General features: G+C 41.5%; 1 protein-coding gene and 1 pseudogene across 3 annotated transcripts in view; one reads left to right on the top strand and one right to left on the bottom strand.

Annotated features, from left to right (window-relative positions):
• Positions 1 to 1,583: 1,583 nt before the first annotated feature.
• Positions 1,584 to 18,536, bottom strand: part of LOC121167967 (RNA exonuclease 5-like) — a 30,855-nt gene continuing 13,902 nt past the window's right edge. For 2 of the 3 annotated variants that reach the window (XM_040997696.1, XM_040997695.1), the window contains exons 7-19: positions 18,294 to 18,409; positions 16,042 to 16,180; positions 15,859 to 15,953; positions 14,560 to 14,662; positions 11,785 to 11,888; positions 10,942 to 11,059; positions 9,056 to 9,160; positions 8,527 to 8,664; positions 6,962 to 7,054; positions 6,232 to 6,448; positions 5,832 to 6,016; positions 4,226 to 4,344; positions 1,584 to 1,847 (exon numbers count right to left, since the gene is read on the bottom strand). In XM_040997696.1, the coding sequence (XP_040853630.1) occupies positions 1,766 to 1,847; positions 4,226 to 4,344; positions 5,832 to 6,016; positions 6,232 to 6,448; positions 6,962 to 7,054; positions 8,527 to 8,664; positions 9,056 to 9,160; positions 10,942 to 11,059; positions 11,785 to 11,888; positions 14,560 to 14,662; positions 15,859 to 15,953; positions 16,042 to 16,180; positions 18,294 to 18,409 (1,614 nt within the window). In that variant the 3' untranslated portion in view covers positions 1,584 to 1,765. The remainder of the gene's footprint in view (positions 1,848 to 4,225; positions 4,345 to 5,831; positions 6,017 to 6,231; positions 6,449 to 6,961; positions 7,055 to 8,526; positions 8,665 to 9,055; positions 9,161 to 10,941; positions 11,060 to 11,784; positions 11,889 to 14,559; positions 14,663 to 15,858; positions 15,954 to 16,041; positions 16,181 to 18,293; positions 18,410 to 18,536) is intronic. The other variant, XM_040997697.1, reaches the window with a different exon arrangement.
• Positions 10,394 to 10,510, top strand: LOC121167974 (annotated as a pseudogene).

Below are 18,536 nucleotides of genomic sequence, written 5' to 3'. Positions count from 1 at the left end.
TAGCCTCCCATTTCAGGAAACTATTTGATAAAATCTTTTGCCAAACTGGTAATAATAGATACTGTGTTAATATTTTGGCATTCAGCCTTCCAGGTCTGTTTCAAAATCTATGCATAGCTCTGTGTGTGTGTGTAAGAGTTGATCTATTTATTTGAAAGGTGAGTTAGAAAAGAGATGAGACAGATCTTCTATTTTCTGGTTCAATCTTCAGTGGCCATGACAGCTGGGGACCATTCATCAAGGTTTTCCATGTGGGAAGCAGGGGCCGTAGTATTTGGGTCATCTTCCACTTCCTTCCCAGGTCCATCAGCAGGGACTTTAACCAGTGCCCATGTCAGATGCTGGTGTCACAGGCAGCAGCTTAAACTCTCTTATATCCACACACACTTGTTAGAAATGGCTCCCTAGAATTCTTAGTATCTCCTCTGCGTATGTTTCTGTGAAAGTGTTATTACCTAAGGTAATAACTTTAGAAGTAGAGTCGCCTGGTCTCATGTGCTGAGCACTGTAGTTTCTGCCCTGATCACACTGGGTGCCCCACCAGTCCATCTTCTCGTAGGGCAGTGCATATCTCAGTCAGTTTTGGAGTTGTATGTCTGGATTCCATATCCTTTCCAATAGAAAACAGGATCAGCCTGACAGTCACAAAGCAGCCAACTGGTTTTTACTGAAGTTTCCAGTTCCTAGAGAACAAGATGATATAATGGAGCCACCTACTGGGGAAAGAGTGGCATTGCGGGAGTATCTGAAAAAAGTAGATACCTAAAATATGGAATTGGTCTTCTACTCCCCTTGCCAGACTTTCAGTTTAGCCTGTCTTTTTCTTTGAATGTCATAGCATCTATCGATGAGAAAACAGTTTGCTTTAAAACTTTTCTCTGAAGTCTACGTTGTGGCAACGACAGCATTGCATAAGGCACCAGTTCATGTCCTGCTGCTCCACACCAGCTCCCTGATGATGGCCTAGGAAAAGCAGCTCAAGACAGTTCAAGTGCTTGATCCCCTGCTAGCCACGTGGGAAACCCAGAAGCTCCTGGCTTCAGGCTGGCCCAGCACTGGCTGCTGCAACCATCTGGATAGTCAATCAGCAGATGGAAGGCCTCTGTGTCTCTCTTGCTGTCTGTAACTTTGCCTTTCAAAATAAATAAATCATTTTTTCTTCACGGATGTAACTGACAAAATACAAAGCTGGTTAGGCTTTAACCACATTGGTCACTCCTTGTTTGCTTATCTGTATCATTTGATAATACTAGTATACAAAATTAGCACCTGTTTATATAAACTCTTGATACAAGAAACAAGGTATATTAGGTTAAGCCTCTGCCTGTGGCACTGGCATCCCATATAAAGTGCTGGTTTGTGTCCTGGCTGCTCCACTTCCTATCCAGCTCCCTGCTTAAGGATGGCTTAAGCCTTTGGGCCCCCAAAGTCACATCAGGGGAACCTGGAAGAAGCTCCTGGCTTCAAATTGGCTTAGCTCTGGCTGTTACAGCTACCTTGGGGAGAGAACCAGTATATGCCTTTTCTCTGTAATTCTGCCTTTCACACAAACAATTTAAAGTCTTAAAAGGGGGGGGGGAATATTTGAGCTTGCAGGTATTTATTAAAGATTTGAACATGCCATATAAATAACATTCTTAGCTATTATCCCTATAATAACTTTGCAGAAATGTTTCTGCTACATAGAAACTATAGCAGCTACAGGCTGACAATCTGTCACTGCCCATGAAGTGTAGGAAAGGTGAGCATGAGGCAGTGGGCAGACTCACAAACACGTGCGGGAAGTGGTGCTTTCCTCTTCACCTTTTATTCCCATTAGACCCAGGCCAGTGAGTGATCCATGAGTGCTGCAAAGAAATAAGAATAAAGACAGACTTTCACTCCTGGGAATAACTGAGTGACACATTTTTTGAGTATGTATGTGTGGCATAGAGTCAGGCGGGCAGACAGATGGAAAGCCACCCGCTGAAGATGGCCTAAGTGGAAAGAATACTGCCCAATCCTGGAAGCCTAGATCCAGATCCTAGCTCTATCATTTTAAAGAGATGTGAGACATATCTCAACCAAGCCTTCAACTATGAAACTACTAAATATTTAAACTACTGTCTCAGCTTCTCCTGAGGACTGCACACAATGATGGCCAGCATACTCTGAGCACCTACTAGATGCCAAGGATAGTTCCAAACATCTGTCTCACTAAATTCTCAGGACAGCTCACTGATGTAGGTGCAACTGTCATCTCCATTGTTCAAATTTTTAAAAAAGAGGCTCACAGGTAGTATGTAAGTTGTTAAACGGCAGACCTAGGATTTCAATACTGGCCACACCTTGTAAATGCTGTTATGGGTCTTAATATTTGGTTCATCTGATTAAATAAATTCCTCTAATACCTACTGTATGACAGGAACTGTTTTAAAAAAAAAAAGCTTAGGAAAGCATTGATAATATGTAGCATTGTAAAGCATCTGACACCCACACGGACTTAAGGAGTCATCTAATAGGTATAGTTCCAGGCCACTTTGTGATGAATACTAAGAATTGGGTCAGAGGGTTGAGGAAGAAATAAGCTTAGAAAAAAACAACAAGGACTCTGTCTCCACCTGTTGTCCAAGCTGCAGCTGGCCAGCACTAGCCTTCTGTTCCTGGAGGACTGGGGCTCCAAGGGAAGGAGAGTAGATCTGGCATTGGGCTTCAGGCTTCAGGTTCCTGACTGTGCACCCAGGAGCTTCGTGACCTGAGCAAGTCCCTTAATCAAACTATTTCTACAGAGACTGTAACAACCTTAACTGAAAATGTGTATAAAAGCATTTGGTGCAGTTCTCTGTTACCAATTTTAAAGAGCTGAGTCAGGCCTTCAGCTGAGGCAACCTTGTTGTCTGCTTCTTCCTCAGTCACACTGTTCCCCAAGGGTATCTCTTGGTGGTATAGACAGCTCCACTTGGCTACAGAAACCAGACTTGGCTTAATGAAAGGATGCTTTTTAAAACTAAGGGTATTTCCAGAGATGGCTATTTTCTTGATTTGGAATTTGCCTTGGTCACAACCTAGGCCTCTTTGCTCCCTGGCCTTAAGAACACCCCGGAAGGAAAATACTTTGGGTCACCCATTACTTCGCTTACCTGTAAAATAGCGGACTGCACTGCAGGTATTCTGCTTATAACTCTGCAATCCAGTCTCCTGTTTTGTCTTCCTACCATATGTACTAGCCAAGGAGCCATCTAAGGGCAAGACTATCCTCTAGTCACTCCAACCCACCACTGTCCACCTGCCCAGCATGTTTACGGCCTACCTGAGAACTTGCTTTTTTAATCTCACACAGACACATATTTTTGTCTTTGTTTCTAAGAGACAACTCTTTCAAGCTGCAGGTGGACGGGCTCACTAGTAGCCCTCAGGTATGCATTATAAAGACTATGATAAGAACTTCTGATCCAGGTTTTAAGGCTTATTCATGCTCTGTCAGTGCCTAGAATGTCAGACTATTAAAGGACTTGGTAGAACTAACACAATCTGGTGATTGTGCTCATGCTTTAAAAAGTTAATGCTAAAAAAAAAAAGCCATTGCCTTTCTCCAATACTCATGCTCTACCCACTCACTCCAGACCTCCTTGTCCTTAAATATTTAACATTTAGCACTAATTTCTCTTTAAGGGTTTACAGATAAACGGATTGAAAATCAGTTGATTCACTCTAAATCCCTCATTTTACCGAAGGGAAATTGAGATTTCTATGGGTAAAAGGCATGGCCACTTGAAACGGTTATAGGACAGAACTGGAACTGGACCCAAGGTCCAGTGTTGCTCAGGCTTAGAATCAGCAAAACAAATCTTACTCTCTTTTAAAAGTAAAAATAGAACACAATAGGGAAAGAGCAGGAACACACTCCTGGTTAAGTCAGAAAGGTAGGCAGGCCCTGTTAGACTAAGTCTTAGCCTTGTTCCAGGATGTCTTCATCTTTTTCACTTAAGTGGGGTTAGCAAGATACTACTTAGCCAAATGACCCAAGGCATGTTTTTAAACAGGATGAGCTATTTCTTTGAGGGACCATTAAGTGTAACATTGTTAGAGCATATAAATGTGAAACTGGACAATCTCTTTGAACTCTGAGCATTAAAGAGATGATTTGTGGAAGTCCTCATTGTATGTCTGGACATCTACAAATGGCCTTTCTGAAGGAAGAGCTGAAGTCAGAGACCACCAAGAGATAACCCACCACAGTTCTTACCTCTGTGTTCCTGGCAGCAGGATGAGGCACAGGGTCCCTGGACTCAGGCTGTTATAGAGCTTTTCGATCTTCCGGCCCCAGCGCCAGGATGCTAGCTTCGAGTGGTCTACATTCAGGGCCTGGGATCAAAGCCACACACTTAGCTAAGCACCCTCTGCTAGCCTGTGGAAAGGGCTGACCACTTTCCCAGGTGCCAAGGCCACCAGATCCCAGCAAGCAAAGGTGTTAGATAAGTCCTTTGGAGTTGGAGCTCACACTTCAGGGTTTGGTGGCCAACCAGCATCATGAGGAACCCAAGCTGGCATAGAACCTTCTCAGGGGAGGATGGTTGCTGTCCTTTTTCACCAAGTACACCATCTGGGGCCCCATGCTAGGGGAGACACACCACCGATGCTGCCTCCACCTGGCCTCTGCCATGACAGTTAAGGTTCAGATGTTATTCAAGTACTGGGAGCTTGGTCCTCAGTATGGTGGTACTAGATTATGGGGAGATTCTTAGGCCAAATGGAAAGTGCCCTCAGGAGTCTGAAATCCCAGTTTGCCTTTCTGCCTAGTGGGTATTTTGATCTCCCTTATATACACACACTTCTGTCACTGCCATCTGCCAGGAAGGCAACCTCACTGGGACTTACACAAGCGCACTGGATTTCAGTCTCCACAACAGTGAGCTAAATAAACCATTTTTATTTATAAATGTAACCTGCTTCAGGTATTTGCTAATAGTAACCAAAAAAATGGACTAACACATTGATGGGAAACTTACCCATCAGCTCTAGTCTCTGTTTCTTGACTGCTAGGTGTGGTAGATTAGAGTAGGACAGGGTTTCTCAAGCTTCAGCCATTTACCATCTATTCCTACTCTTCTACTTTTGTATCCTCCTAGTGTTTTTTTTAGTGTGAGTCCATAAGACTTCCAGGGACTGTCCGTGAAATCACAGATTCAGTATGGTGGTATCAGTATTCAATGAGCACTAGAAGTCTAACAGAATAGATCTATGACACCATTGATCTTGTTGTGTATGTCCTGCATTTTAAGAAATCCTAGACTATCTATCTGAAGATTATACAGCTCTTGAGTCTCCTGCCTTGGTCTCTCAAAATTCTTTGGAGAGCCACCTTGAAGCCTAAACTCCAGTTTTAGCAGGTATGGAGGGGGCAAACGTGAAAAATCTGGCAAAAAATCCATGTCAGCAAGAATGGAGGAAGCTGGGAAGCAACCTAAGGGACTATAGTTAGAAAAGAAAAAAATTGTTTGAATAATTAAGTGTAGGAATGGGTATTTAGAGTGTCAACTAAGAGTGGCTCTACTCCTGATTCTAAGTTCCCATGTGCACACACCCTAGGAGACAGCAGATGATGGTTCAAGCAATTTGATCCCTGCCACCCAGACTACTCTGCTGGCTACCACTGACCTAGCCCTGGTGGTTGTGAGTGTGTGAGGAGTGAATCAGTAAAAAGGAGATCTCTGCCTTTCTAAATAAATAAAGGGTTAAGAGTCACCAGGCAGAGCTCTACTGACTGATTTCCAGAAACAGAAGATCAAGGCAAGAGCCAGCAAACTACAGTAGCTACCCTCCCTCGATGACCCAAAAATACACTCATTTACCTGCAAGGTCTCCTGTTCTGAGGAAAGAGATGTGACAGGAAGTCCTAGAGGGCTTGATTCCAGCGGTGAATTCCTGAGCCATGTATGGAGGTGCCGAGGGGTGAGGGCATGCCTGCCCTTCAAATTCCAGTCTTTGCCTCTGAAAATGCTAAGGGCCCTTTGGGCACTGCCAACATCTTTGAATTCTGAAAACAAGAACATACCCACCTTCGGTTAGCAAGGGCCAAGAGCAGATCTCTGTCCAAGCTGGAGCCCATCTAGAGCCATGGGAGGATAGAACTGGGAGGCGCCGCTCTGGTCCAGCGTGGGGGATGTCTGGTGAGCCTTTCCCTTCTCTATCTCACACGTCCCCGTTCCCTTATCTCCTCCCGCAAAGCCATATTCAGTGGCATAGACTTACTCAGGAAACAGTATTTTTTAGGTATTCCACTTCTGTGGTCTTTAGGCAAGATCAAAGCTTCCAAGCCAAGGAAGCAGTTGGACTGCTGCAACAAGCGTTCCTTGAAGTCTTCCTTCACTCCAGACAGGTAAAGACTACCTTGGTTCTCAGCATCTAGTGCCAGCTCCTCTAGGAGTTTGTCACAATCAAGGGTGAGGTCAGTAACAGGTCTTTTCACCTGACCAAGGAAAAGAAGGAGTTAGTGCTAGCAAATCACCGTTCTAACCCTCAGGCCTGCTGTAAACCAGCAAGCAATCTAATCTGCAAACAGGCTAATGATAACTACTACTCAGAACTGTGACAGACATCCATATATAAACATGCAGATTTTTCATATAAATATAGGCTGTTTGCACTCTCATATCTCCAATGCAAATTTATTTGCACAGGAACTTCAAAATATAACCATCTCATCTGAAAAGCTGAAAGGTCAACCCAGAATAAAGAATTTGGGGCCTAAGTAATGATAAAGATAACAGAGAAGATCTCAATCTAGCCCAGGTTGCTTTTCACACAAAAGAAAGTCTGAGGTCACTGCTAGGAGAATGGCAGACTTAGCAGAAGATTTTCCAAAACAGGAAGTCTTGTGCCTGGGCCTCTCCATGGTGTGTCTTAGTTGACTGCTGTAGATAAAGGCTGTCCCAGAACAAGCTTGAGGAAAGGGATGTTTTTGGTTTTTCTGGCACCCTACCTTGATGCAAACACCTTCCAACAGAATGCCATTCAAGGTTTCTATGGCCAGCTGGGCAGCTTCCAGAACGTCATACTGTACACAGAGATAGGGCTGCAGAAAGACAAGATTTCCTCATCATTGCTTTCCAGCTCAAGCTGCAAGAGAGGCTGGAAAAGGGATCCCAATGACAGTGGTCAAAGCCATCAGAACGGATGCCTACATCATGCCATTCAAGGAGAAATCAGACGGTAAATGTGAGTGGAATTTGAATTTGTCATTAAAATTGAAGCTGTCTTGAATGATATGGGGAAAACACAAATTCCTTACTATGCAATTTGCTTTTTATAATGTTTATTACAAATCACTGGAGTTTTCCCTGGAGGTCATAGATTCAAACTGTTAACTTGATTTTAAGCAGCTCTCTTATTAACTCAGGCAGCTAGGTTCTACTGGCTAGATCACATTTTCTTTCTTTTTTTTTTTTTAAAGATTTATTCATTTTATTGGAAAGGCGGATATACAGAGAGGAGGAGACAGAGAGGAAGATCTTCTGTCCGATGGTTCATTCCCCAAGTGACCACAACGGCTGGAGCTGAGCCAATCCGAAGCCAGGAGCCAGGAGCTCTTCCGGGTCTCCCACACAGGTGCAGGGTCCCAAGGCTTTGGGCTGTCCTTGACTGCTTTCCCAGGCCACAAGTAGGGAGCTAGATGGGAAACAGGGCAGCCAGGATTAGAACCGGCACCCATATGGGATCCCGGCATGTTCAAGGCGAGGACTTTAACCACTGCACTATTGCGCCGGGCCCTAGATCACATTTTCAAACAGTTATACTTTCTGCTTGATAACTCACTAAAGTTAAATCTTTGTGATTATCTGAGTCACAACATTGCAGGAAAGCTTCATGACACTAAATTTAATGGCTTCTTGAATATGACATGAAAGGCAGGCAATAAAAGAAAAAAACTTGGACAAATTAGACTTTAACTGAAATTTAAAATTTCCGTGTTACCAAGGATACTACTGAACAGTGTCAGGGGTTGGTATTGCGGCATAGTAAGTTAAACTTCCAGTTGCAATGTCTGTATCACATATGTGTGCTGGTTCATATCCAGGATGTTCTACATCCAATTCAGCTTCCTACTGGTTTGCCTGAGAAAGCAACGAAGGATGAAGTATTTGGGCCCCTGCCCCTACATGGGAGACCTAGATGAAGCTCCTGGTTCCTGGCTTCAGTCTGGCCCAGCCATGGTGGTCAGCCATTTGGGGAATAAAACAGCATATGGAAGGTCTCTCAATTTTTTTCTGTGTGTGTCCCTGAGTCTCTCCCTAATTGCCTTTCAAGTAAATCTTTTAAAAAAAAGTGTCAAAAATCCTTGTTGGAGGAAATATTTGCAAATCACATATCTAATAAGCAATTAATATCTGAAATATAAAGAGAATTCCTACAATTCAACAATAAAAACAATCTGATTGAAAAATGGAAGGACGAAGGCTTCTGGCCTAGTGGTTAGGGCTGCAGTGCAGAGGCCCATATCTCACGTTAATATATGAGGTCAAAACCTTGAGTTTTCCGGTTGCTTACCTGGTAAGTTTCAAGAATAATGGTAATTGACTGGACCGGGCCAAAGCTCTTAAACAGCCTTTTCAGGTACCTGAGGCTGCATTTTTTGCTAAGTGGGCCTGCATAGACAGTTGACATCTCTATCCACTTCATTCTCACCTACAGAAAAAAGAAAAGAATATAGTGAAGAGATGAATGTGGTAAGAAAATTAATACTATTGGTCAAAACTGGTTAAACTCATTTAAAGAACTTTTTGATACAAATAGTTGCCAAAGGCATGGAGAGTTTAACTGAAATTTAAAAGAGTTCAGAGATGTTCACTGCAACATTAGTTAACAACAGCAAAAACTTATCAATAATTGGCATGTTATACAGCACAATAGTATGTACCCATTAAGAATGAGAAAAAATGTGCAGTGATGTAAGAAATACTAAAAGAAAAAGTTGCAAGTATGATTCTTGTTTCTATAAAATTTTTCTGAATGTTAATATAACTGGAAAAATAATTACAAGAATTTACAAAACATTGAGAAAAACCCATCTACTCACCTTTTCATTCATTTCATCAGAGAAGGTAGGTGAAAAGGGTTCAAAGGAGAACTGGACAATGCTGAAGGGAAACTGAAGGATTTCCTCTCTGGCCTGCTCAAACACCTGCAGAGGGAGCACAGCCTGGCTGAGACAGGAACCACTCCTGTGCTGTGGCTCCTGGGGTGAGCAACGGTAGCTGTCCTTTTACTCTTGTTAGGAAGCAGTATGTATCTGATTTCCAGGTCTGGAGGGGACTGATGATACCACAACCTCCACGAAGGCCAAAAAGCCATTAAAGAAAATAAATAAACCCACATACAACCCATACCTTCAACATTACTCAGAATAACAGCACTCCCACTGTTGCATACTACTGCAAGGCGGTCTTAAGTTAAAAAAAAAAAAAAACAAAAGCAAAGAAGAGGCTTAAGAGAATTGGAGAACTGGCAGGCAAGAGGAAGGGGTTGGGCAGGAATGAAGAGCATGGAAATTAGATGAAGCACAAACCAAACCACTGGGGTTGTGAGGAAAGACTTTAACTAAATGCCAAATAATGAGCACAGGTCACAATCTTGATATTTCATGGAATTGATTTAGTACCAGTTGTGGCTGCAGAAAAAAAAGAGACATGACAAGTAATCCAATACCTGACCCTAGAACAGTCACTGTTCTGAATGGAAAAGAAATGCTATAAGGGACATTTGGTCAGCTAAACAAAATGGAATACAGATTAAAGTAGATACAAGTAGTGGATTTATACTAAATTTACTGAAGTTGATAACTACATCATGGGTATTGAAAGGTAGAGTTACAGAGTACAGAAGGAGATTTCCAACTGCTGGTTCACCCCTCAGATAGTCACAACAACCAGGGTTGAACCACGCCAAAGCCAGGAGTTTTATCCAAGTCTCCACGTGGGTGGCAGGGGCCTAAGCATTTGAACCATTTTTCCACTGCTTTTCCCAGGTCATTAATAGGAAGCAGAATTGGGAATGGAGCTGCCAGGACATGAGCCAGCGCTTAACTGGGATGCTGATTTTATAGGCAGCGCCTTTACCTACTATACTATACACTGTCCCCAAGAGAAAATGCTTTTAACTTCATGAAATATATTCTAAAATTTTGGGGGTGTGTTCAGATTACTCTCAAATGGTTCAGAAGATGTCATACAGAAGGAGGGAAAGTGGAAGAGAAGGGGGGGAGAGAATTTGAGCGAGGAGAGAGCACACAAACCTAAGTGTACACAAAAGCAGTAACAAGAGGTAAATCAAATAAAATCAAATAAAAGCAACTGTGCCACTCAAGTTTTCTGTAGTTTTAAATTTTTTTCCAACTACAACACAAAAAGTACAGATTGTGCTTGCTTCAGCAGCACATAACACTAAAAATTGGAACAATGCAGATTAGCCCAGCCCCTGAACATGGCCCCTGCACAAGGAAGACACACGAATTCATAAAGTGTTCCATATTTTTACTCTTCATATTTAAAAAAATGCCATGCCCCGCAAGCAAAACTCCAGATCTTCTGAATAGTAATGCACTAAGTTCATGTTTTGATGCACCCCTTCTACTTACACTTGCAGTACTGACAATGAAAGTGATATAGCCAGACACAAAACCAACAAACATTTCCATAAGATAGGAACAAAACAAATTCACAATGGTGGGCAGGGCCAGAGCCACAGGCCTTCTGCTTATGGATGCAAGCACTGGCAGTTAACAGTCTGCTCTGACGGGGCACCTGTGACTTGAACAACACCGTACAAGATGTAAACAGAAACCAGATTTTCTAACTACAGCCAGCGTAACTGAAGAAAAAACTTGACATTTATATAGGATACAAAGTGCTACAATCCCCTCTACTCTGAATGCAACCTGCAAAGGTATAGCGGCAGACTACTCACCTCTTTATTTGAAACGCACTTGATAGTGCGACAATTTCTAGAAGAAAGTTCACTAGCATCTGTCTCCTGGGTCAAAAAAAGGAGCTTCTGACCCAATGAGTCCAAGCATTCTAAAATACTATAAAGAAGTAGAAGAGATCAAAGTAAGAACAACGGTTTTCCCTAACCTGACCGCTGTTTCTCTACACACATTCTATCCAATATGATAGCCACCGGCAATATGTAGCTATGTAAATGAGAATTAATTAGCATTACAACTTGAGTCACACTAGTGAAATCTGTTGTGGCTACCACATGCCACACAGCACAGATGTAGAACATTTCCATCATCTCATTAAGCCATATTGGACATTGTTGCTGTAACAAGGAAGGGAAGGATAAACAAGAAATGGATCCAAAGCGCGCTACAAAACACAGGCCAGACTCTAAGGGTCTGACGCATTCATCACGTTCTGGAGCCAAACCTTCCCTGTAAGTCTTTCCTTTTTTCTTCCTTTTTTTTTTTTTTCCCCTCAATCTGGGAAACACACCAAAGCTCTAGATTGACTCTTCTAACCAAACTACGAAGTGATTTATCTTATACCCAAGTGCTACACTGTTCAATGTATTCCAAAATCTTATTTTACACATATAAAAAGAATATCATTTTAGAAAGATAAAAATTAGATACTACTTCTGGAAGAAAGTGGTATTTTCTCCCCATAGTTTGTGTGATGTTACTCAAATTTTGGTAAACATTTCTCAAAAACTTGCTAAAGGGGGAAAAAATTCTAGATTCTGTTGTTACAACAAGAAACAATATCTACCATTGCTTTTGCTCTTGTTTAAAACTAAAAGCATTACCTTGCATTTGAGAACTGAGCTACTCCTGGTGTATTTCTTGGTTCTTGCCTGGCTGCTAGCAGTTCTTGGTGATGAACAAGTGTCTGCAGATTCAGTTTTGCAATCTTGAAGGAAATAAAGTGATAAAAATAATTTCTTTTAACCACTTGATGTTACAAGAAATTGTAAAACCCATCTTCAGTGATGTTTTCTACTTCCTTAGATGGTGGCTTCCCCACTGCCATAGTCCCAGGCTGCCTTTAATAGCTAACAGATGTGCTCTGGCTGCTTAGCCAAGAATGGCAGTGTGTGACCAGCCAAGTACTGATGCTGTTCACATGAATATGACCCAGTAAGGTTAACTGAAAAGAGATGCCAACCTTGGCTCATTCTCATTCTCCAGTTACTTAAAATTTCTCTCTGCCAAGATGTAATTTTTCAGAAACAGAAGAAATGTCAAAAATGACATATTAGTTTAATATGAAACTATGTGAAGTCTATTGCAGTTGATGTTTCTTCTTTCATCAAGTAGGAATACACTTTGGAATTGCAATACAGAATGAGATATAAACATTCAAAAAACTGTTTAGAATTGTTATAAATTTACAGAAAAAATAATATTCCTTTTTTTTTAAAGATTTATTTTTATTTTTTTTTTATTGGAAAGGCGGATATACAGAGAGGAGAGACAGAGAGGAAGATCTTCCGTCCGATGATTCACTCCCCAAGTGAGCGCAACGGGTCGATACTATGCCGATCCGAAGCCAGGAGCCTCTTCCGGGTCTCCCACGCGGGTGCAGGTTCCCAAAGCCTTGGGCTGTCCTCCACTGCTTTCCCAGGCCAAAGGCAGGGAGCTGGAAGGGAAGCGGGGCTGCCGGATCAGAACCGGCGCCCATATGGGATCCCGGGCGTGTAAGGCGAGGACCTTAACCACTGCGCCACCGCGCCGGGCCCAAAAAATAATATTCCTATAATATGCCCTACAACCCTTTTCACATATTAGAAATAGACTAGTAGGATGTACTTGCCACAATTAATTAACCAATAACATTAACTGATATCTATGCTTGTTTCAGATTTCCTTAGTTTTTATCCAAATAAATCTGTTTTTTACTGGAAATTAAAAAACAGCAGTTTTTCAAAATGAAGTCAGAATTCTTGAGGGTTCCAGAGAACACCCATGGAGTTCATGAGTTCCTCCTTCCTCCAACTACGTCAATAGACTGATTTAAGAGCAGGCAAGAGGGGGCTGGAGTTACAGCTTAGCAGCAAAGCCACTGCCTGTTAATATAGGCATCCCATATGAGCCCTGGTTCGTGTCCTGCCTGCCCCACTTCCAAATCAGTTTCCTGCTAATAGTATGGAAAAAGCAGCAGAAGATGACTCAAGTGCTTGTGCCTCTGCCACCTACATGGGAAACCTAGGGAAGCTCCTGGGTTCCAGCTTCGGCCTAGCCCAGTGCTGGTCAGAGTGGCCATCTGGGGAGTGAAGGAATGAATGAACAGTCTCTTCTACCACTCTCTCAAAATAAAATAAATCTTTTAAAAAAGATAAAAGCCACATGTCTTCTACTAAGTATTACAAATACTTTTTCTCATTTAATTTCTAATACGGTAATCGTAAATAGAATACCTATATAAGCCAAAGCTCTTGCAGGGAAAAGGAGTTTTGAGACATGATAAACTTTTCATAATGTATGATTTAAAAAAAAAAAAAGGTTTACTTACATGTTTGAAAGAGGGGAGCTACAGAGATGGGGAGGAGATTTTCACTGAGACTAATTGATTCCCAGCCACTGGTTCATTCCCCAAATGCCCACAATAATAGCTGCAGCTGGCTCAGGCAAAAGTCAAGAGTCCGGAACTCCATCTAATTGGGAGTCTGTCACTGTTTCTGATTCAGCAGACTGCTAATTTGCACAGGAAGCACCAACTGACCCCTCAAGCACTTGGGTTCCTGGCACTCAATAAGGGAGACGGAGATGGAGTTCCTGGCTCCCAGCTTCCACCTGGTCCTTTCCCAAATGCTTTTGGAGAGTGAAACTGCTCATGAAAGATCTCCTCTGTGCCCCTCCCCTTCTCTGTCACTCTCTGACATAAATGAAACACTTTAGAACAGCATACACAGTGAGAGCTCAGTGAATGGTGGCTATCATATTTATATGCCCAAACAAGATCTTCAGAATGTCTTTGTTACTACTATAACACAAAACGCTACTTTTATTAATCTACATGGATCGCAACTTATATAGTAATAATACAACAGCATGCAGTGGAAGAACCTAAAAGGTTAGTGTGCATTATAAAAAATTCTGTCCAAAACAAGGATACTTTCAATGTCTCCCTTCTACTGTTAAACAATGGTATGCCTCCCCTCAACTTCAGGAAATCTACAGATTTTTTGCTGTTAGTATCAACTAGTCTGATCACTACCACTCACATGGTGCTTAACTTATTTAAGGGACTACTCTATAAAAAGAAGAGCTGTATATACAGCATCTCACTTATCTTCACCAGTATTCTAGAGAAGCCTGTGTTCCCAGGCCTAGGAACCAAAATTACCCAGAGAAACTGCCCTGGATTATACAGCTAGACACAGTATAACCTATATTTTAAAATAGGCCCTATTCAGAGCCTATATATTTATGCTATTCTGCTATTAATATGTGTCTTAGTTAAAACTGCATTAATCACACTCCCATTTTTGAAGAAAAAGATAATAAGATTGTGTTAAAGTTGTTATCTAATCTATCCCCTAACATGTAAGAAAGGTAAACAGATTTCCAAAGATACTAACCTTCTTTGGGCCATACTTAAGGAAATACTGAGCCAATTCTAGAGCTGTTCTAGCATCTTCTATGGCATCATGACCAATCTTGTTTGGGCATTGTATATCCTTCCTGGAAAGATAAAACTGATACACCTGCAAGCACTTTTAATAACAAATTCAACCACCTCAGATGTTTTGGTTAGGAGCTGGTATGGTATAGCACAGCACATTAAGCTGCCTCCTGCGATGCTGGCATCCCCAATGGGTGCCAACTCTAGTCCCAACTGTTCTGTTTCCAGTCCAGCTCCTTGTTTGCACACTCGGGAAAGCAGTGAAAGATGGCCCAAGTGCTTGGGCCCCTGAACCCATATAGAAGCCCCAAATGAAGTTTCAGGCTCCTGGCTTTGTTCTGGCCCAGCCTCAACCACTATGGCATTTGGGGAGTGAATCAGAAGACAAACGATCTCTCTCTCTCTACACCCTTGCTTTTCAAATAAATAAATAAATTTCTAAAAAGTGTTCTGGTTACACATAACATTTCAGAATTCTGACGTTCATCACAATAACCAAGATCTTTCAATTCCAGCTAACTGCCTGGCTGGCCCTATCATCTGAACCAAAGAAATCACAACAAAAAGTCTCTGTCGCATTGTGCATCCAGTCCCTAGTCTCACTACTTAACGTAACATCTGCTTAAACTCACCTTCCAGAAATATTATATGTGTATATGAATATTCATTTATATATATAAATCCTTTCATAGTTGCTTTTAAAAGACTTTTAAAATATACATACATATAAATTTATACATATAAAATCTAATCTGTATCATAAGAATATCCAGGAATATGTAGAGTTAGCTCTACATATCCATTTTATTCTCAGCAATGCCTTAGGGTTCCATATCAGTACACAAATCAGTCACATTCTTTTTGAATAGCAAACCGTTCAATGCAGACAACCATAGTTTATTTAACCAGTCTTAACAAACTTATGTCCAGCTTTTTTGCTGCTGATATTTGAACCATGTTATAATGAACAGCTTTGTACATATGTACTTCTATTTCAATATTGGTATTTTATATTCCAAAACATTGTTCAGCTTTTCTGCCCTTCCAGGTCCAACTCTATCCATCAAGCTTAACCGTGAATGTAAATCCTATCACTATTCCTATAATATCTTTATTTCATAAGAAAAGGTGTAATGTTCATACAATAAAAGGTAAAACAAGTAAAGGCCCAAAATTTTGCAATATGCACTAAATTATATATATCTATACACTTATCTGCAACTTATAAGGACAGTATTATAACATGTAAACCTACCCCAAAACGGCTTTGGCTAAGAACTTCAGTTTAAATCTTCTGCCCTGTTCTCTGGCGTAGAGCAATGACGTATCAATAACATATGGATGTATCATCTGAGGAAGACAGAAGAGAATGAATACTAAAGGCAACAGCAAGCAGGCTGGGAGGCAGAGTTCTGGGGTTTAGGCTGAAGATACTCGCCTGCAGCGCTCGGAGGTCCAAGTCCAAGGAGTGGCCCACCAACACCGCATCAGGAGGAAGCAGTGCTCTCAGCTGCTTCTGGACATCCTTGAGTTTGGTCGTCACTGGCTCAAGAGTATTTTTTGTAATTCCTGAAAACCTTTTAATAACAACAACAAGAAAAAGATATTCCAGAATAGTACCAAGCTTTATTTCCTGGAAAGTCATTTACAAATAGACTCAAAAAAGAATTTATGCTTAGTATCAAAAAAATGGGAAATACCAATAAGGAGAAATCAGAAACTTGTCATAATTCTACCACAGAGATGATCATTTTTCATGTCTTATAAGATATCCTTTCATATTAAATTTTTTTTCATATGAAAAAATATTTTTTGATACATGATGTTTCTTTTTTTTAAGATTTTTTTTAAAAAGATTTGTTTATTTATTGAAAAGTCAGATATACAGAGAGGAGAGACAGAGAGGAAGATCTTCCATCCGATGATTCACTCCCCAAGTGAGCGCAACGGCCGATGCTATGCCAATCTGAAGCCAGGATCCAGGAACTTCTTCCGGGTATCCCACACGGGTGCAGGGTCCCAAAGCTTTGGGCCATCCTCAACTGCTTTCCCAGGCCACAAGCAGGGAGCTGGATGGGAAGTGGAGCTGCTGGGATTAGAACCGGAGCCCATATGGGATCCCAGGGCGTTCAAGGTGAGGACCTTTAGCCACTAGGCCAGGCCGCTGGGCTCCATTATGATTTGTTTTTACTGCAAAGTCAGATAAACAGAGGAGATACAATATCTTCCGTCTGATGATTCATTCCCCAAGTGACCGCAACACCAGGAGCCAGAAACTTCTTCCAGGTCTCCCACACAGGTGCAGGATCCCAAGGCTTTGGGCCTTCCTCGACTGCTTTCCCAGGCCACAAGCAGGGAGCTGGATGGGAAGTGGGGCTGCCGGGATTAGAACCGGGGTCCCTATGGGATCCCAGCACGTTCAAGGTGAGGACCCTAGCCACCAGGCCACCATGCCAGGCCCATGAGATTTCTTTGAATAAAGTTCTTGGAGGGTTTCTTTTATACAGTTCTCTGGCATAGTGGGATAAACCACTTCCTATGAGGCTGGCATCCCATATGCGTAACAGTTCAAGATCTGACTGCTTTACTTCAAATCCAGCTCCTTTTTAATGCTCTTTGGAAATCGGCAGATGCTAGTCTAAACAGTTGGGCTTCATGTGGAAGACCAGAAAGAAGTGCCAGGCTCCTGGATTTAACCTGACACAGCCCAGCCATTGCGGTTATATGGGGAGTAAATCAGCAGATGGAAGATCATCTTCTCACGTTCTCCCCATGTTTCTATAACTCCAGCTTTCAAATAAATAAAAATCTTATTTTAAAAAATCATGGAATATGTAATTTTAAATTATTTTTGTTATACAAATTGGAGTCTAGGCACACATTAATTCATGTGTATATTTCATATAAAAGTTAATGCATGTGCTGCTTTATAACATGATTTTGTCAGTTGCTATATATCACAAACAAGTTTTCATATTAACAAATTACTTAGCACCTTTTAAACTGTTACAGTATTGCACTATATAGATAACATTTTAATTAATCCCCTATCAGACATTAACATTCCCATGACAAACATGCTTGTGCACACATGCCTATTCCTAACATACTGTTAGCACAATAGCCTGTATCACAAGGCAGCCTCTGCCCATAGATGCAATTTCAATGGATGGAAACAATACTGTTCCACAAACTTTCTCTCTGCCTAATTACTACATGCTGAAATTACATGACAATCTTTGGAAAAAACAGGTTAAAATTTTGGGCTTCAAATTTCTACTATGGAAAAAAATTAGTTTTGTTCTTGGTTTCTGAGGTCAAAGCTGATTAAGTTCTAAAGTCATTTACTTGCCAAATAATGATTTCTACATTTTCAGCAGAGGTTTGAACAGAAAGTGAGGATTCCCCCCAGCTGTTCTGAAGTTGCTACGTAACAGTTACAATTGGGGAATTCCGGGATAAAGAAGATGCCAATATTGTACAGACTTACTCTCTCAAGAAGATTACAGAACTAGAGGGCAAGCATTTTACTGTAACACTAGGCAATTTCAGTATTAATATATACGACCAACATGTTGCCCTAGTCTGTTCTTTGATAATACTTGAGAAGATAAAACCTAAATAAACAGAAGTCATGCACCATTCTACTGTGACAGTTCTAAAAAAAGCTAGGAGTGAGGTGAAAAACACCTGGTGAGGTAGTCCACAATCCTGTTGTCGGGTTTAACCAGTTCATCCATGATACAGCAGCCTCCTTCAGCCACCACCGAGACACGCGTCAGTTCTCTGCCCTTGGACGTGAGGCACTGAAAGAGCAGCAGGAAATCAGGATGCTGAGGAGTGAGAGATACTGCTTCTTCTCATTATCCACATTACATTGCCACCATCAGCATCTACCCACCAGAGGCCTGCAGGAATGGCACAGACTTGCTA

Source organism: Ochotona curzoniae, unplaced genomic scaffold, assembly GCF_017591425.1.
Source record: "Ochotona curzoniae isolate NIBS_2020 unplaced genomic scaffold, NIBS_Ocur_1.0 patch435, whole genome shotgun sequence".
Lineage (NCBI taxonomy): Eukaryota > Metazoa > Chordata > Mammalia > Lagomorpha > Ochotonidae > Ochotona > Ochotona curzoniae.
This window is presented reverse-complemented; position numbering and strand designations above follow the sequence as displayed.